This window comes from Psammomys obesus, unplaced genomic scaffold, assembly GCF_907164565.1.
Source record: "Psammomys obesus unplaced genomic scaffold, mPsaObe1.curated_primary_1811, whole genome shotgun sequence".
Taxonomy (NCBI): Eukaryota; Metazoa; Chordata; class Mammalia; order Rodentia; family Muridae; genus Psammomys; species Psammomys obesus.
Genome location: NW_026589137.1, coordinates 1534935 through 1553457, shown reverse-complemented (window position 1 = coordinate 1553457; position 18523 = coordinate 1534935). Strand labels below are relative to the sequence as shown.

Genomic DNA, 18523 nt, shown 5'->3' with positions numbered 1-18523 from the left:
ACTATCTTTGCTTCATACAGAGCATTTAAAAAATTTATATATGAACTTTCCTGTGAAATTAGGTTTGATTAAAGGGCTCTTTTATAATAAAAACTTTTAAAATCACTGCTTTGATCTAAACTTTATACTTTAGAAATTAAAAACAGAAATTGTGGTAAAATAATCTTTAACATCTTTAACATTTTCAAAAATGATGAAATTTAGGATATGTTTTATTGTTTCCAGCAATTAATTCTATGCAGTTATAAAAGCACTTAAATAGACAAGTAAAATATCTCTAATATGTCATTGGCTTATCATTCTACTAACCATTTTGACCTTTTCTCAACTCAGAAATTAATGTTTAACTTTCTTTAAAAACTCTAAGAGAAATGGCATGGAATATTCAAATAAAAGTTCAAATTAGGACTTCAATACTGGACAGTGACCTTGTGGAAGACAGGAACTAAGTTGTCTTTTTCATATTAAAATTGTCTTTAGCACTTTAGAATATTGCATGACTCCAAATAGTAAGTGTTCATTGAATTGCTATATATTCCACACATAGCAACATAGCATCAAAATATTTTTCTTTGATACTCAAACAGGTGATATCTCTACAATAAACCAAAATATTTTAAGAAACATATAGGTTCACTAGTAATTAGGAAGACATTAAATTTATATGGTTATGTTTTCATATAACACATATTTTGATAAATATATTTCCACATAATTCAAAATAAAAAATGCTGACTTCCGCAGTGAACAAAACCTTGTAATTTTAGATGAATCTTTGATTTTTTTTTTTTGAGGGAGGGTCTTAGGTAGCCCAGGCTGGCCTCAAACTCATTATATAGCTTAAGATGACTTTGAAAAACTGATCTTCCCCCTTTAATGCTAGTATTGCCTACATCCACCACCGCACTCACTATTATTAATTCATTTTAAAATTCCAAATAATTGCTTATATTGGAGGGTACAATGTAATGTGTTAATCAGTATAAATACTGTACAAAGGTTCAATAAAGCTGCATCATCTCACCAGCTTATTTTTTAGTAAGTATCATAAGTCTATTCTTTAAATCAAAACATTTAAAACAATAAAACCCAATAGTAATTTTTGACAAAAATCATACTTCCACAATAATCGATAACTCCTTTGCCTGCTCTTTGGAAATCCTTAAAGCTCTTGAAACCCAGTATTTTCCTGTTAATTAAAAGGTCTGGATTTTAGTCAGGATCAGTGGCCCAGGCTTGTAATCCCAGCACTTAGGGAGGCAGAGGCAGGTGGATCTCTATGATTTCCAGGCCGGTCTGGTCTATCAAGTGAGTCCAGGACAGTCAGGCTACACAGAGAAACCCTGATTCTAACTCCCTCCCCCCAAAAAGTTCTGGATTTATGCCTTCATTTTAAAAACTGAATACATATTCATATATATATATATTCATATATATATATATGTGGCCAGTCCTAAAAAGACATATGAGCAACATAAACAGTCTCAGTATGTTGTATTCATCTATTTATCATCCATCTATCTATCTATCTATCTATCTATCTATCTCTGACAATAATAATTTATAAAAAGGAGACCTATCATTGGGTCAGGCAATGACATGGGAGTGGGTGGAGGGAAAGGATAAAATGATATGAATACAGCACACAATTTTTGTTTTAAGGAACTTATTTGACAATAAGTTCAGTAGTTAACTGAACAGAATGAGGCTGTACACTAATTTTTGTTTACTCATATGAACTATCTTATGTTCTGCTGTAAAATATTAACATATTTTATTATGTTGTGTTTTTCCTAACCCTTCTGGGATGTTTCAGAATCTATCTTATAGTATTTAAGTTTATATAAATCCACCAGACCACACTAGACCTTGCCTGGTGTTGGATTGCTTCATAATACCTAGAGAACCCTATTTCTAATCTCTGAGGTTATGTTCCTGGTTCTAAGCTTTTCTACTGCCGTCTTGATTAACGGCTGCACAAATAGCCCCAAAAGCGTATCATGACGTCAGTGGAAGAAATAAATGTGCCTCACGAAAACACTGAAAGTCAATATTATCACTTTAACAGGCAATGAATGATCCTTTGTTTCAGAAAGAATATCTCAGTCTTTCAAAATGTATCTTTTATTTTAGTCACTGGACATTGGGCAGTTGAAGATCAGAATTAAGTTACTGTGTGAGCATTCTCTCTCATATAAATATGTATATCAATCACATATATATTTCATACACATATATCATATGTATGTAATTTGGCGGGTGCACATCTTGGGTAGTATAGAATTTCTCCCATTGTGGGCAACAACCACACATAAGTATTGAGAAAAAGTAATTGGAGGTCTTATGCTGGCTCAGGTTCAGCAATAAATCCACCATTACACTTTGGAAATGGGACACACCCCAGCTATCTCTTTCTTATGGTCTTTGTCCTTTGCCCTTCTGGATCATATGTAGAGAGCTCAAGGTAATTGAATAAGACAGGTCTATCCCTATAGACTAGAGATGGTGAAAGTGCTAAACCTATGGTGGGATATTTCAGACTTGGCTAAGACGACTAAGTAAAATGCAGACCAAAATGCCGACACCGTTCTTTCACAATAAACGGAAGAGACTCAAAATCATCACTTTCAAAGTGCTTTTCTTTGGGACTGCAGTTAGTAGAATTAATGACTAAAACGATAAGCGAAATTCCATCTAAGTCGGGTGTGGCTCAGAGTTTTGGGAGCCAGCTGCTCCTGCGCAGGTCCTAGACTCCTCCCCTCCGAGGGCTAGCCACCTCCCTTATTCCCGGTACTTCCGGCCTCTACCAAATGCCCTCAACGCGCTTGCGCCATTTGACAGGCTTCTCCTGCATTAGAACATTGCTTCTCTGGGACCGCCTCCCGCCACCGTCGCTGCCCCGCCCACGTTTTACCGGCCAGACCCGAAATCTCGCGAGGGTAGGTGCGCGTCGGTATTTTGCGGACTAGTAGCTTTCCCAGCAACTGTAATTGCTGCTGCGGGAGAAATTGGAGCTGTTGTCGCCGGCACGCCCGCTGCTTCCTCTCCTGGACTGAGAAGAGCCACAGCCTCTTCTCTAGCGCTTTTCATACACCTAGCACCCAGGACACCAGCAACAGTCCCAGACCCACTGCAGCCACCTCAGGCAGTCGCTTTGCAGATCATCCCCTTAGCCCAGCAACTGAGGGTGGTCCTCTGTCCCTAACCGAGTTTTCACTCCACGTCATCTGTGCCCTCCTTAGCGTCGCCCGGGATCCACCTCTCCACACTCTAACTGACAAGAAGGAGACGCTGAGAATCACCGCTTATCCAGGAGAAGCCAGCCCCCTCATCCGCGGGTGTGTCCTATAAATGGCGTCGGAAAGCGACACGGAGGAATTCTATGATGCCCCTGAAGATGTGCACCTGGGGGACGGCTATCCTGTAGGGTAAGTAACAGTAACAGAAGTCCGGGCCCAGAACTCGGACACCCCAGTCTCTTGCGTCTCCCTATCCTCCCTCTACTCCTTTCCCAAATCCCGCTGTATCCGTCACCGCTGTTCTTAGTCCCACTTGGACATCTCATAACCAAGACTTGGGACTTCTTAGAGCAGGATGAGTTGGAGAGGGAATCCTCCTCCACCCTTTTCCCTAGTGAAGGGCCCAGGGACTCCTTCGGAAGCCCTCACTTGTCTTAGCCAGCCATTGGGTGGATGACATTCGTGTCGGAGAGACGAAGACTTGATTTGGGGGGTTGAGAGCTTACCTTTCCAACATCTGTTTTGGCCCTCAGTGACCAAAAGGAGAGGTAGCAGGAGAAATTGAACTTCCTTGGCTCTCTTTCTCTCTCTCTCTCTTTTTAACCTCTAGGTTACCTATTCATTTCCAAAGTGGCTTTTCACCTTTTCTTTTACATAAAAAAGAAGCAGGGAGAAGGCAGATACTTATTTAAGAGAAGTCCTCCAGCCAGCCAATGTGTTCGACATCAACTGTGTTTTACTGAAATAGCACTTTACTGTGCGCCAGAGGAAATTGTAGACAGGATCCTTACCATTAGAGAGGGTGATGTGGTTTGAATCGGCAGCGGGACATAAATGTACACAGCCGAGTACAGATGTATAAACAAGTGCTGAGTAATGTGGTCCTTGGAAGGAGAGCCCAGCTTTGTGCCCTTTATCTTATTTTGCAAAAATGTTTTACTGGTGATTAATATGGGTAGCTCTGAGTAGGAAGTTCATTAGTTGGAAAGCTTCTTGGACCATGATTTGGACTTACCTATTTTACTTGTCCACTTTTCAGAGTTAAAATAGCGCATAAAATCATTTCACAAACTCTTCCCCTGACATGTCTGCAAACTAGAAGCAGTGAAATATATTCCCAAACTATAAGATCTTAAAAATTAATTGGTAAAATGTGTATGTTAGCATATGATTCTTGGAGTTGAAGTCTTTTGGAGTCTTTGAAGTCTTTTGTTAGCATATGATTCTTGGAGTTGAAGTTTTTATAGTTACCCCGTGAAAGAAATACTCTGATAGAATTTAACTTATAAGTACATTTTAGAAGTCCTGAAAAATTCTGCTATATATAAAATGCACTCTATACCCAAAAAGTTACAGCAACAAGATCAGAAAGAAATGTATGTCGGTAGATTAGTAATGTGTGTGTTTCCAGGGACCTGTTTTGTCACTATTGTGAGATTTGGGGATGATAATGATATACCTTATGATAGCCTGAATGTCCTTGAATTTCAGTATATGAGTCAAGTTCATAATGGTGTAGAACAGGGTAGAAAATGCATTTAGATTTCCAAACGTAATGGATTCTCTTGAAATAAAGTTTCTTTGTGGCTGTCCCTTCAAAGTAATGAACTGTCAGCTCAGTTTAAGTGAGAGAATAAAACATTTAGTAAGCGTTTATCTTTTTTGTTTTTTCTTTTTTTAGTTGGGAAGGAGAAATAATCAGTTTTCACTACTAGCAATTCAGAGCCATGTGGATTTTGTTCTTTCTCACTGAATAAAGTAAGTTTAATGTAGACAGGACAGTTATTTCAGAACCTCTGTGAAACTGCTAAGTTCAATACCTGTCACACAAAACGTATTCAAATTTGAATTCTTCCCTTCTGTTCTTGGGATTTCATGTTTTAACTTTATACAGAGATTACTTTGGGAGGAAGTATGCAGAACTTAGAACTGTTTTACTTATCTGAATCCAATGAGTCATTATGATAGAATTGATAATCACTCACACACACACTCTGGGATGATATAGCTTCTCAAGAACTTTATACTTTGATAGTAATTGAAAAGTTTTCTTTTTTAAAGTCCTTTGGGACCTGAAAACAGTAATATTTAGAGGACAGGGAAGGGATGGCATTGTTTATATTTTTCTCCATCATCTGTGGTAGATTTGTAAGGTACTGTGAGCAGACTTAGCTTGTCAGCTAACAGCTTAAAAAACTCAGTGGTGAGAAATCGTGATTTCTGAAAACAGGTGGCATCACTTGCTAGTCGATCATAAGAAATGTGCTCTGTTCCTTGACATGAACCGAAGTGCAAACTCTTTGCAAACTCTAAGACACTAATTGAGTTAATTTGGCCACTTAAAGAAATGATTATTGATGTTTATGTATTTGGGACTACATGGAGCATTTCATCAAATTGTACTAAATTGAGTAGACACTTGAGGCACCTTATGTTTTGTTAATCAACAGAATCTAAATACACAGTCTGTTTCCTAATATTGATTTATTCCTTACATTTCTTATTTATTTGTTAATCTGTACTTTGAAAGCAATTTAATAAGCAGCCCAGTTTTTAGAATTTGAGTCCAGTGAAGTTATGTTTCCACAGTGGCTGATCATCTCTTACCGAATTTGTAATGTGTACCATATTTATAATGGTTTCTTTTGATTGGAACTTTCTCCACTTTACATATAAGATGTTAGAGAAGTGAAATACATTGTTCTAGGAGAAACAACTTGCAAGCAACAGAGCTGGCATTTGAAATCAGCTTACCAAACACTAGTCCAGTGTTTTTTTTCTAATACGTCATAACTGTTGTACACTGTGTAGAGAAGGGGTTTTCTCCCAATAGATCCCAGAGGAAAATGCTTTTGTACCAACCTTTTAAATTGAATTAAACGTCTATTTAGCGTCAGCAGCTTAAACCTCTCAGTTTTCTTGGCTACAAATTCCCATTTTCTCTTTCAAGAATCTATATTTTTATTTTATTGTGTAGGACTTTTATAATGTCATAACTGTTATATCTAGAATGGCAATTAGTTGAACTCTTACAAAATGTTAAGAAAACTATAGCCCAAAGAAAGTAGCTTATCTATGATGCCACAGTGAATTACTAACAGAACTATGTCCCAGATCAGTTTTATAATGTGGCATTCTTTCTGTTCTGCTGCTTAATACAGCAGGAAAGGCAGGAAGAACTTTAGTATAGTAGAAAAGAGTCCCACACTGTGAGTCATCTAGTTCTTCAACTTTAAATTGAAATTACACTTTGAGAACCCTTTGAAATTTAAATGTCTGTCAGTAGTGTGTGCTTTTATTGATAAACTTTTGTTCTTGGAGAAATTTATGTAAAATATATATATACACACACACACACACACACGTTTGTTTCTGGTGTTGTTTTTGTTGTACTGACAAATGAATCTAGGGTCTGATGCATGCTAGATATACTCTGCCACTGAGCTTTATTCCCAGATTAATTTTTGTTGTTTAGATTTTATTTTAATGTGTATCTGCTGCTGCCCAGGCTGGCCTGGACATTTGTAGCCCAGGCAGGCCTTAAACATTCTGACCTGCCTCAGCTTCCTGAGTAGTAGCTCTTACAAGCTGGTTCCACCAGGCCTGGCTTACATATTTCCATAACCTTTTATTTTAACAAACATGATGGCTTTGATACATGGCTCAGAATCCATAAATTAGAAATCATTTACTGCATAAATTACATATGAGTTGGATGCCTCTCCCAACTGTGAATTTTACCTACATGTTCTAAAGTTTACAACTGAGAACATGTTATAAAAATAAGTGTAATATTTTCAACATTATTTCTTTAGTGACAGTCAAAGTGCTAGACTTTCTAGGCCTCAAGGCCTTAAGAAGAAGGATAGATGCATGCATTTTTGGAACAGGAGTTAACTACACATAATTTGGCTTAGCCTTCCCATTTAACTGAAAGTGAAACCTAGACTCAGAGAAGGAAGTGATACATTACTTAGTAGGTCAAACTAAAATTCAAGTCTTTTGCTTCCTTATGTATGTGATGCTGCCACATTTGAATAGAGAGAATTATAACAGCTTATCTACGAACAGTGACTATGTCGTTTTATTTCACTTTTAGGAGTGTTAAACAGCAATCTACCATATTTAGTCTGGAGTAATAGTAAAGTATGGACTGAATCATAGAAACAGAGATAAAAGTATCTGGAAGAATTGTTAGGTCTAGCTGAGCATAGTAACTTACTCACGTGTAATCCTAGCACTCTGGAAGCAGAATGACAAGAGGATCACTTCAAGTTGGAGTGATCATACAAGTTGGAGTATGCCAGCATGGTTTGTATAGTGACTTTGAGGCCAGCCACGACTATATAACAAGGCCCTGTCTCAAAACAACAACAAAGCCAAACAAACAAAAAGAGCAAGACAGATGGCTCTCCATGAATACTTGCTATGCAAACAAGAGGATCTGAGTTTGAGTACAGATCACCCAAATTCAAGCCCTACATGGCTGTGCTTGCTATAATCTTAGTGTTGGGGTCAGAAGCAGGTGGATTCTAGGAGCTTGTTGGCCAGCCAGCCTAGCCAAAACAGTAACCGTAGGGTTCAGTGAGAGACCCTCTCTCAGAAAAAAGTTAAAAGTAGAGGAAAATCCCTTGTTAGCCTTTGTATGTACATAAACCCATATACACATGTGCTTATATTCTGTACATATCACTATAGAGAAAATTAAAAAAATAAACAGAATTGTTATGTCTAAAAACAATCTTAAATCAAATAGATTCTTTTGTTGAAAACTCAGTTTTCTCCCTTAGGCATCAGAAACATTTCACTCTGAACTGAAAATTTATATTTGTGTGTTGACAGTGACTTATATATAGCTTTGGTTGCCCTCAAACTCTTGATCCTCCTGTCTCAGCATCCTCAGTGTTGGGATTACAGGCCTGATCTACCACACCCACCTCAGCACACATTTTAATTTACAAAATATTAGTGTGTTATACATTCAGGAAAAAAAAAATCCTTGGAAGTAGATATTTTAGCTAGGCGTAGTAACACACTTCTAATGTCAGTACTTGAGAGACAGAAGCATTGAGGATCAGGAGTTACCGTTCATCTTCAGTTCTATGGCGAGTTTCAGGCCAGCCTTGGCTACATGAGAACCTGTCTTAAAATAACAATGAAGGGGGGGGGGTAGAGAAATAGCTCAGCAGTTAAGAGCACTAACTGCTCTTCCAGAGGACCTGGGTTCAATTTGCAGCACCCACATGGCAGCTCACAATTGTCTGTAACTCCAAAATCTGACGGCATATGGGCAAAACACCAATGCACATAAAATTTTTTTAAAAATATTAAATTTAAAAAAACCACAAAAATAGTTGTTTCTGGTTTGGCATTCAATAATAGATTATATTGATTGCTGTTGGCTCCGTGGATTGATAGAAATATATTTATCAGTGTAGTTTTAACATACTTGTGTAATATATTGAAGTTGGGAAAAACCTACATACTAATTAGTAAATTCAGGTTCTAAATTTAGTGACCTCCAACTGTCAATTGGTGACTCATGGAGGTAGGACAGTTGGTAGCAATATGGCAATTTAGAGACAATTTGAATCTGTACAAATTCCTTTAAGTTGAAAACTTTATTATTTTATGATATCTTATTTCATAAAATAAGACATAAAACATGATTTTCTAAAAATGTTAAAAACCAGACATGGTGTATACTTGTAATATTAGTGCTTGAGGAAATGGAGACAGTAAGAATCATGAGTTAAAGAACAATTTAGGCCCTATACCAAGAGCTTGTTTCAAAAAGTCAAAGTGAAAACAAAGTAAAATATAAAAAACAAGTAGTTATAGGACAAGGTAATAGGTGGTCTTGTTCTTTAATTTCCAATTGTTTTATTTTTAATTTTTATTGTTGTTGTTCTGTTCATTTGTTTGTTTCTGAGACAAGTTTTTCCTAGGCCTGGAACTCACATGCAGCCTAAGCTCACTTTAACTCATAGAAATCCTCTTGCCTCTGCCTCCCAAGTACTGAAATTAACACTGTGCGGCACTGTTCCTAACTCCATTGATTGTATACATGTGTATGAAAAAGAAAAAGGAAATGAGAATGCTCTAGTGGGTTCATGTGCTTATGGAGACTAGTGGTTGATGTCAGGTTTCTTCCTCAGCATCTCTTTACCTTCTATTTTGAGACAGGGTTGCTCACTGGACCTCCATTATTGGGCAAGACTAGCTGCTCACAAAGCCCTAATAGGTGATCTCATGTCCCCAGTGCTAGGAATATAGGTACATATCACCCTACCTGTCTTTTTTAAGAAAAGATATATTTATTTTATGTGTATAGAAGTTGTACTGCATGTGTTTCTGGTGCTTGTGGTAAGCAGACAAGGCAACAGATCCTCTGCAACTAAAGTCTTCAATGGTTGTAAGCTGCCTTGTGGGTTTGGGGAACTGAACATGGATTCTCTGAAAGTGCTCTTAACCACTAAGCCATCTCTCCAGCCCCCATGCCTGTCTTTCAAGCCTTCTGGGTATCTGATGTCAGGTCTTCAAGCTTACATGGCAGGCACTTTATGGACTAAGTCCTTTCCTTGTCCCCTCATTGGTAGTCTTACAGAACAGATCACGTAACCCTGGCACAACAACCACTATATTCTATTCAATTTTATTCATTGTTATCACTTTGATAAAGTCTGATACCTTTATCAACTGAGGGGATTTTTTTTTCTCCTTATATTCCTGGGGCAAATTTGGTAGCTACTTTCTAGGTGTATAGTGGAGATAAGATGAGAAGGGTTAGTAGTTTGAGATCATAGGAATTATGCTGGAAATGGAAGAGGTGAATGTCACTCCAGGTACCTAATATAGGGACCATATTTTGAGCTACATTCTGTGGCCTGACAGCTGAGATATGTTATGGTCATTTTTGTTACAGGGATACACATATGCAGTGTTAATTAAGTAACCCTTCCTATAAAAGATTAGTACCTAGTTTAAACATTGTTTAAAGTAATTAAATTTGTAACCACTTTATGATAACCTACAGATATTTTGCTTGAATTGATAACCTGTTTCTTTATTGTATTTACAGACATCTAAGTTATTTTTCATGACCTTCCTTCCATCAGTTCTGTTCCCCTCCTGCTTTGGGATATTTTTCAGCTAAACAGCTAAATCCTTAATTGGTTGTTTTCTTGATCTTCAAAGTGGAAATCTCTCTTCTTTTATTTCCAGTTGAACAACAATCTTTATATTAGTCTGCTCTCATGATTCAAAATTGAAGGAAAAGCAACCAAAATATAATATGGATTTCATATCTTATAGCAACCTTTGTGTATTTTCCTCTACTCAGTATACAAATTTATCTTAGTTACTATAGCAACCAGTCAGTCTACCAGTTATTCTTCTAGCTATTTTGCCTTCTCTCGGATTCTAGGATTTGCTGTATAATTAGGCTCTGGGAGTGTGCTTCAGGCCTCAGCGTTTTATTGCTGGCTGCAGCTGCCTAGCAGTTTACAATTTGTCGTTACATCAGGGTTGATTGCTCTCAAGTTCACTAAACCTTTTTGTCTCCAAACATGTAAAAAAATGTTAACTTACAGAATTAACAACAATAAAAACTCCATGTTCCTTATACTATTTTTCTGTTTCAGTGATAGCCTCTTGAAGACTGAATGCACTGCATCACTACCACTCATATTTATCTCTTTGTAATGTCAATGAGAATGAATTCCAAGCCCAAAGGTGACCATTGAGAAAGTACATTTAACCAATAGGGTTTTGGATACAGCATCATCACTAAATAGCTGAAGCACCTTGAAAGAAAGCACCTTGATTCACCAACAACTACCAAATAAATAATCTGGCTTTTTAAAAAATAATTTTTTTCAGCTGTTGGAAGACTGCTTAGCCTTCAAATTAATTCATACTAATTTGAAAAATGTTTTCTTTCTTTTATAACCTTTGAATAAGAAAGGAAAAAACTGAATAATTATATGAATATTTAAATTTTTCCTATTCACTTAGTTAATTTTTGTCTTCTATAAATGTCATAACCTATGTGAATAAAATACATGTTTATCCTTCTGAAATATAAGGAATATTTAGAATATCCAAGTTGTTTCTTTTAATGCATGGTTTTGATACTAATTGTTAATCCTGGAAGGTGTAGTAATAGTTTCTGAATATGTGTAGCTGTTTGGGCTGAATGCATTTTCGGTGGTTACTCTGTCAATGACCATACCGATATAGATGTTATTTCTATACATAATGACATGCTCTATTTCTTTTTAAAATCAAAGGAAAATTTAAAAAAAAAACTGATATGTAAAAATATACATGGCTGTGGTATAGTATGATGTTTTGATACGTGTGTATATTGTGTGGTATTTATCTCTGTTTGTTATTTCATTATGGTAAAAACATTTAAAATCCTTAACAGCTTAAAAACATAGAATACCTTATCATTACAGTCACTACTCTGCAATAATACACGAGGATTTCTTGCTTCTGACTGACATAGCATCCATTTATCAGGCATGCCACATTCTTCCCTTCTTTGTTCTCTAACTTCTGGTAACCATGACTCTACTCCATCTATACAATTTACTAATTTGGCTTCTATATGAATGAGCTAAAGAAGTACTTACCTTTTGTCTGGTTTATTTCACCTAACAAAATGATATCCATTCCCACTTCAGCAGTCATAAATGATAAACTTTAATCCCTTGCTATAACTGAAGAGTAATCTGTTGTGTATCTATACCATGTTTATCACTTCATCAGCTACTAGACACTTATATTTTAATTTCTTGGCTATTGTGAATAGTGCTACAATAAACTTAGAGGTGCAGACACATCTTTTTGGTAGACTGATTTGGTAGACACACACACACACACACACACACATATATATATATACTATATAAGATTGTTGGATAATATAATAGTTCTGTTTTTAACTTTTAACAAAATTACATGCTGTTTTTCAGTGATAGCCGTACTAATTTACATTCCCATCAGTTGGTTGCAAGGATTCTTCTTTTCTCTACTACTGCCCCAGCCATTTGTTATCATTTGTCTTTCTTGTAACTAGCCAATCTTATTAGAGTGAGGAATGCCTCGTTGTTCTGATTTGCATTTCCCTAATGATTAGTGCTATACAGTATATTTTCATTTGCCTTTTGGTAGTTTGTATATATTCTTTTGAGAAATTCATTTTAGGAATAATGCCCATTCTGTTTTGGATTACTAAGAATTTTATTTTGGTGTTAATTGATTTATTTATAGATTCTGAGCATTAATATTTTTGTCAGGTATATAGTTTTCATCTTTTCCTATTTTGCATATTGTCTATTTATTGTTTCCTTTGCTGTGTCGAAGCTTTTTACTCTAATAAAATCCTATTTTTGTTTAAAAAAAACCCATGCATTTGTCTACTGTGCTTTTGGACTCCTATCTAGAAAAATCATTGCTTATGCCTCTGTACCTTAAAATGTTCTCCATATTCTGTGGTCTAGTAATGTCAATTTCCAGTTTTATATTTATGTCTTTAATCTATTTTCAGTTGATTGTTTTGGAATTGGTAAGAGACATGGGTCTAATTTCATCCTTCTAAATTTGGATATGTGATTTCTCCAACTCTATTTATTGTCCTTTCTCCAATTTGTGTTCTTAGCACTTTTGTCAATGACAGTTGAGAATAGCTATGTGAGATTTCTTCTGGGCTCCTGTCTTGTTCCATTCAGAAGTGTCTTTATGCCAGGGCTGTGCTGTTTTAATTACTGTAGCTTTGTAATTTGTTTTGAAATTAAGCAGAGTGATGCTTCCTGATTTGTTGTTTATGCTCTGGACTCTTGACTGTTTCAGGGTTGTGTGTTTGTGTAGGTGCACATGCACATGCACAGTTATATAGGAACTTATGTTGTACTTGTTAAATCAGCAGTGTAACCCAAGATGGCCTCAATCTCAATGCAGTCATCCTGCCTCACCTCAGCTTTCCAAGCATTGGGATCACAGAAAGGAACCATCACACTTCACTCCTTAGGGACTTTATAATGATTGGTTTTTTTCCCTATTCTATGAAGATCACTGATATTTTAGTAAGGATTACATTGAATATGTAGATCACTTTAATATGGACATTTTAGCGGTATCAATTCTTATAATTCATGAACAACATGAACACATCTTTAATCAGCAGTGTTTTATAATTATTGTAGAGTTAGTTTGATGCATGTGCGTACACATGCGTGTGTGTGTGTATGTTTCTGTGTTGAGATAGGTTCTCATATAGCTCAAGTTGGCAGGAGTACATAGATGAAGATGACCTTGAACTTCTAGCTCTAAAGTGCTGGATTACAGACAAGCTGCCATGCTCCACTTGAAGAACTCTTTCAATTCTGTACTTAATGTATTCCTAGGTAGCTTTTGTTGCCATTGCAAATGGAATTGCTTTATTTCTTTTTCAGATAGTTCACTTGAAATATCTAGCAACACAATTGATTATTGTTTATTTATTCATTGGTTTTAAGACAAGGTCTCACATAAGCCAGGCTTGCTTTACATTTCAAGTGTGGCTAATGATGGTGAACTTTTGGTCCTCCTGCCTCCACTTTTCAAGTGCTAGGATTACAGGTATATGGCACCAAACCCATTTACTAGAATTTAACCTTTAATATATTGAATGCACTTTTCTTTAATTCAGTAAACCAAATAACTAGGTGTGACAATGTCCTATAGCCTCAGCTCTTCAAAGAGCAGGGAAATTGCAAGTTCAAGGCCTGTCAAAGGTAGAGATGGAGATCAAGGCCACTGAGAAGCTACATGATACCTGATCTTAATAGAAGGTATTTGCCCAGCAGGTGGGAGACTCTAGGTTCCCTAGCTAGAACATTAAGTTTTTATATTTGAATTTATTCTTTTTCCCATATTTGGTGATGACTAATGGACTCAGAAGAAAAATCAACAGTCTTAAGTCTGAAAAATAAGATTACTATCAAAAGTATTTTTTAAACATATATGTATTTAGATTGGGGGTCCATGTCAATGTGGGCATACACTATAGCACAGGAGTGGCGATCAGAGGACATCTAACCTTTGGAAGACAATTCTTCCCTCAGTCTCAGGTCATCCAGCCTGGCAGCAAGAGCCTTTACACAGTGAGCCATCTCACTGGAACCCAGAATAATTTTAAAAATAGGAGCTTTTGACAGGTGCTTTAGAGGCCCAATTTTTGCTTAGAAGTTACTAGTACTTACTTTTTACAACTAGAACTTCATTGATTTTATATGCTATAAAATTATATTTAACCTTTATTAACTTGATAAAGTGTTTGAAATATGCTGTTTGTTTTACCTTTTAAAATTAATTTATTTTTTATTAATTACAGTTTATTCATTTATTCATCCCAGCTATAGCCCCCTCCCAATACCATCCTCCCTCCCTCATCTCCTCCCGTGTTCCTCCCCAAGTCCACTGGTAGGGGAGGTCCTCCTCCCCTTTCCTCTGACCCTAGCCTATCAGGTCTCATCATGACTGGCTGCATTGTCTTCCTCTGTGGCCTGGTAAGGTTGCACTCTCCCCTCAAGGGGAGGTGATCAAAGAGCCAGCCACTGAGTACATGTCAGAGACAGCCCCTGTTCCCCTTACTAGGGTGCCCACTTGGAGACTGACATACCATGGGCTACATCTGTGCAGGGGTAGGGTATCTCCATGCATGGTCCTTGGCTGGAGTATCAGTCTCAGAAAAGACTCCTATGATCAGATTTCTTGGTTCTGTTGCTCTCCTCGTGGAGTCCCCTCCAGGTCTTTCTATCTCACCCTTCTTTCATAAAATTCTCTACATTCTGCCAAAAGTTTGGCTATGAGTCTCAGCATCTGCTTTGATACCTTGCTGAATAGAGTCTTTCAGAGGCCCTGTGTGGTAGGCTCCAGTACTGTTCCCTGTTTTACCTTTTAAAAAAGGACTTAGCAGGCTTATTTTTTATTTTTATTTTTATTTTTTTATTTTATTTCTTCTTAGCAGGCTTATATTAGGTCTAACTTCTCTAAGCAGGTAAACATTTATCGCTTTCTATCAGATGTATTAGAGATTACTTTAAACTATTAATAGATCTCATTTTTATTCCAACCCACATTGACATATTGTGATAATGCCACATTACTTTAATGGTATTACTATGTGTGCTTATCGAGTGGTTGGAAATGTATACAAGAGCATAGTTTAGTTTGGAATTTTTAAGTGAATTTAGTTTGGAATTTTTAGGTGAAAGATAGTTCCTTATTTGTTTTTGGTTATTTTATCAGTAAATATATTAAGTTATTATTTTAGGAACATGACACAAAACAATGCTACATAATATTTTTTGGAAAAAATCAGATTGTTTTAGGCAAGATACAGTTGTTTAACTGTATCTTTTATGTTTGTAATTTATACAACTTATAGTGACAGGTATGAATTTCAAAGTTTTTTTTATTTAATTACACTTTATTAAAAATTAATGCCAGAAAACCTTCTTTCGGGAAACATATAGCCATTGTGTCAAATTGCCTCACCATCTATTTCTATTAATATCATTGATAAGTTCCTATTAGTTATTTTTGTATATACCCTAGTTCAAGGATTTCATAGTATTTAACATATTAAACAAAGTTTAAAAAGAGATGTTATAATGAAATTATAATATAAAAAATAACATAAAAATAAGAAACTTTAAATTACCAAAGGATAATAAAAGTAGTGAATTATATCTTTAGGATTCAGTTGAAACTTATTTGATATTTGTAGTTGTATTCATATATATTTTTATCTTGTTAGTAAACTAGCATTGGCTGTATACAAGGAAATCTGAGTAATAATTATTGTCTACTAGTTAGTTAAAACATGACATTCTGAGCCTGGGGAGATGACTTAATGGATAAGAATGCTTGCTGTGCAAGCATGAGGACCTAAGTTTCACTCCCCAGCACTCATGTATAAAGCTGGACTCTGACTGCCTATAACTTCAGCGTCAGAGGGCAGAGATGGGTGGTTACAAAATTTACTACTTTGCCAGCGTAGCAGAAATAGTGAGTGAGTTTCTGGTTCAGTGAGAGTTCCTGTCTCAAGGCAATAAGGAGGATAGTGATAAAGGAAGACACAGGATGTTCTCTTTTGGTCTCTGCACAGTCAGGTTCATATACCACATGCACATCCATACCATACCACATACATGATAAAAATGGCTTCTTGTAGTAAAGTAAGAGTAGATTATGATTGCACAGTTTATCCTACCGTTCCTAGATTTTATAGGTTTTGCTGATGTCTCTTTTTATACTAGCAAAGTTAAAACAGGACCACGAGGAAATGGTTGTGGATGTGGTTATGGTTTGTGTTTCAAAGGCAAAGCAACTCATTTTTTTTTAGATGCCATTTCTTTACTTTTAGTATATTAGTAAGTTGGAGGTTCTTTTTGAATGCCCAGTTTCTATAAAAGATTTTATTAGCATAAAGTCAAGTAAAATGTTCCATAAGAATATAATAGCTGAGTGGTGATGGTGCACACCTTTATTCCCAGCACTCTAGGGGCAGAGGCTGGCTAATCTCTGAGTCCAAGGCCAACCTGGGCTACAGAGCAAGTTCCAGGACACCACAGAGAAACCCTGACTTGAAAAACAAAAAAACAAACAAACAAACAAAAACAAAAACAAAAACAAAAAGGCTGTAACTAATAATGATTGATATACTAATTTCAGTGCCAATATATAATATTACAAGTGAAATTTAAAATTTGCTTAGACAAAGATTTAAAAAGGAAGGCAAGACAGTATTATCTTGTTCTGTAAATTTGAATGTTTTTTATTTTTTTATTTTTGAGGTTATAATTTAAAATTATATAATTTCCTCTTTCCCCTTTTCTTCCTTCAAACCCGCCCATATACCCTCCTTGTTGTCTTTAAAATTTTTGTGCTTTCTTTCTATTAACTGTTGCCTCTGCAGGGATATTATGTTTTTACCTATATATTGCTAAATATGACCTGCTCAATCTGTATATTGGTTCTTTATATGTTTCCGGGACTGGCTTTTTTTTTTTTTCTGTTCAGGATTGATTGTTTTGGTTGTACTTATTTATCTACTCATTTTTAGCTTCTTTCTCTTTTTTTCTTGCCTGCACTCTTAGGCAAAAAAAAAAAAAAAGAGAAATCCTTATATTAGTTTTCAGAGCACCAGAAACTTTCCAAGTTCCTGTTTAAACTTTACATTTTAGTGTTGGCCTTTGTTTGCTATCAGATTTTATTGTTTCAGCTTTCTGGGCTTTAGAAATCAAAACCCTTGCCTTTGCTTCTTACTAGAATATATGACAAGGGCCTTATCTCAGTTCATGCCCTATTCACCTCAGGGAACTTAGGATCCCAGCACTTTCTTTGTAGGAGCAACTTGGTTTTTGCTCTGCTTGTTTCAGTTGCTTGTTACACTGCCTTATCTTACTTTCATATTTTCCATGTGGCAAAAGCACAAGAGAATAAAGGACAAAATGAATCTACAAGGTGATTCTTGTTAGGCAGTTCTTTGTAATTACCTTCCTATATGAAATGTTTCCTAAGCAACCAGCTGTATTCTGCTGACTCACTCTAGGCACTTTCCTTTTGTGTCATTGTCCTTTTTACCTCTTTAGAACTCTGTCTGGGATTTTGCAACCTGGTTAGCTACCTAAGACCCAACCATCCTTTTTTCCCCTAAGAACTAAAATAGACAGCTTTTAATAAACAGAAAGAAAAAAAAAACAGTTTTTGTTTCTTTGTTTTGGTGTTTGTTTTCTTTTCCTTTGACTTTTGCTTGTTTGTTGTTCTTGTTGGTGGTGATGATATGTAGGTGGGTGGGTGGGTTAGTGATTGGTAGGTTGGTTGGTTAGTTGGTTTGCAATACTGAGATTTGAGTCCAGGACTTTTCCTGAGCTAGGCACTTACTCTACCACTAAGCTACACTCCCAGGTTTTGGCTAGTTGTTTTAATATGTTTTTATAAGAATAGTAAGGAGTGAGTACTAGATGATGAAAAAAAGAGAATAAGGAATTTAGAATTAACAACGTTAAGGATGAGATCGCTCTTGGCTATTTTTTCTGCACAAAAAAAAAATGGGGGGGATTTTTATAAGAGGTGGCTTTGGAGTTTCTTGTTTTTTAATTGGATATGAAACAGGTGGCAAATGTAGGATTAGTCTGCTGTTTCCTCTTTGTTTGCCAAAGACTTACAGATTGTTTGTTTTCAGATAACCTTCAGGTAAGGGGAAGAGAAATAACAACCCCTACACCAAA

General features: G+C 36.1%; 1 protein-coding gene across 1 annotated transcript in view; it reads left to right on the top strand.

The window, feature by feature from the left end:
- The first annotated feature begins 2968 nt into the window (after positions 1-2968).
- The window catches only part of Wdr44 (WD repeat domain 44), a 111183-nt gene continuing 95628 nt past the window's right edge, over positions 2969-18523 (top strand). Inside the window, exon 1 of the mRNA XM_055604987.1 lies at positions 2969-3428. Within this exon, the coding sequence (XP_055460962.1) occupies positions 3352-3428 (77 nt within the window). The 5' untranslated portion in view covers positions 2969-3351. The remainder of the gene's footprint in view (positions 3429-18523) is intronic.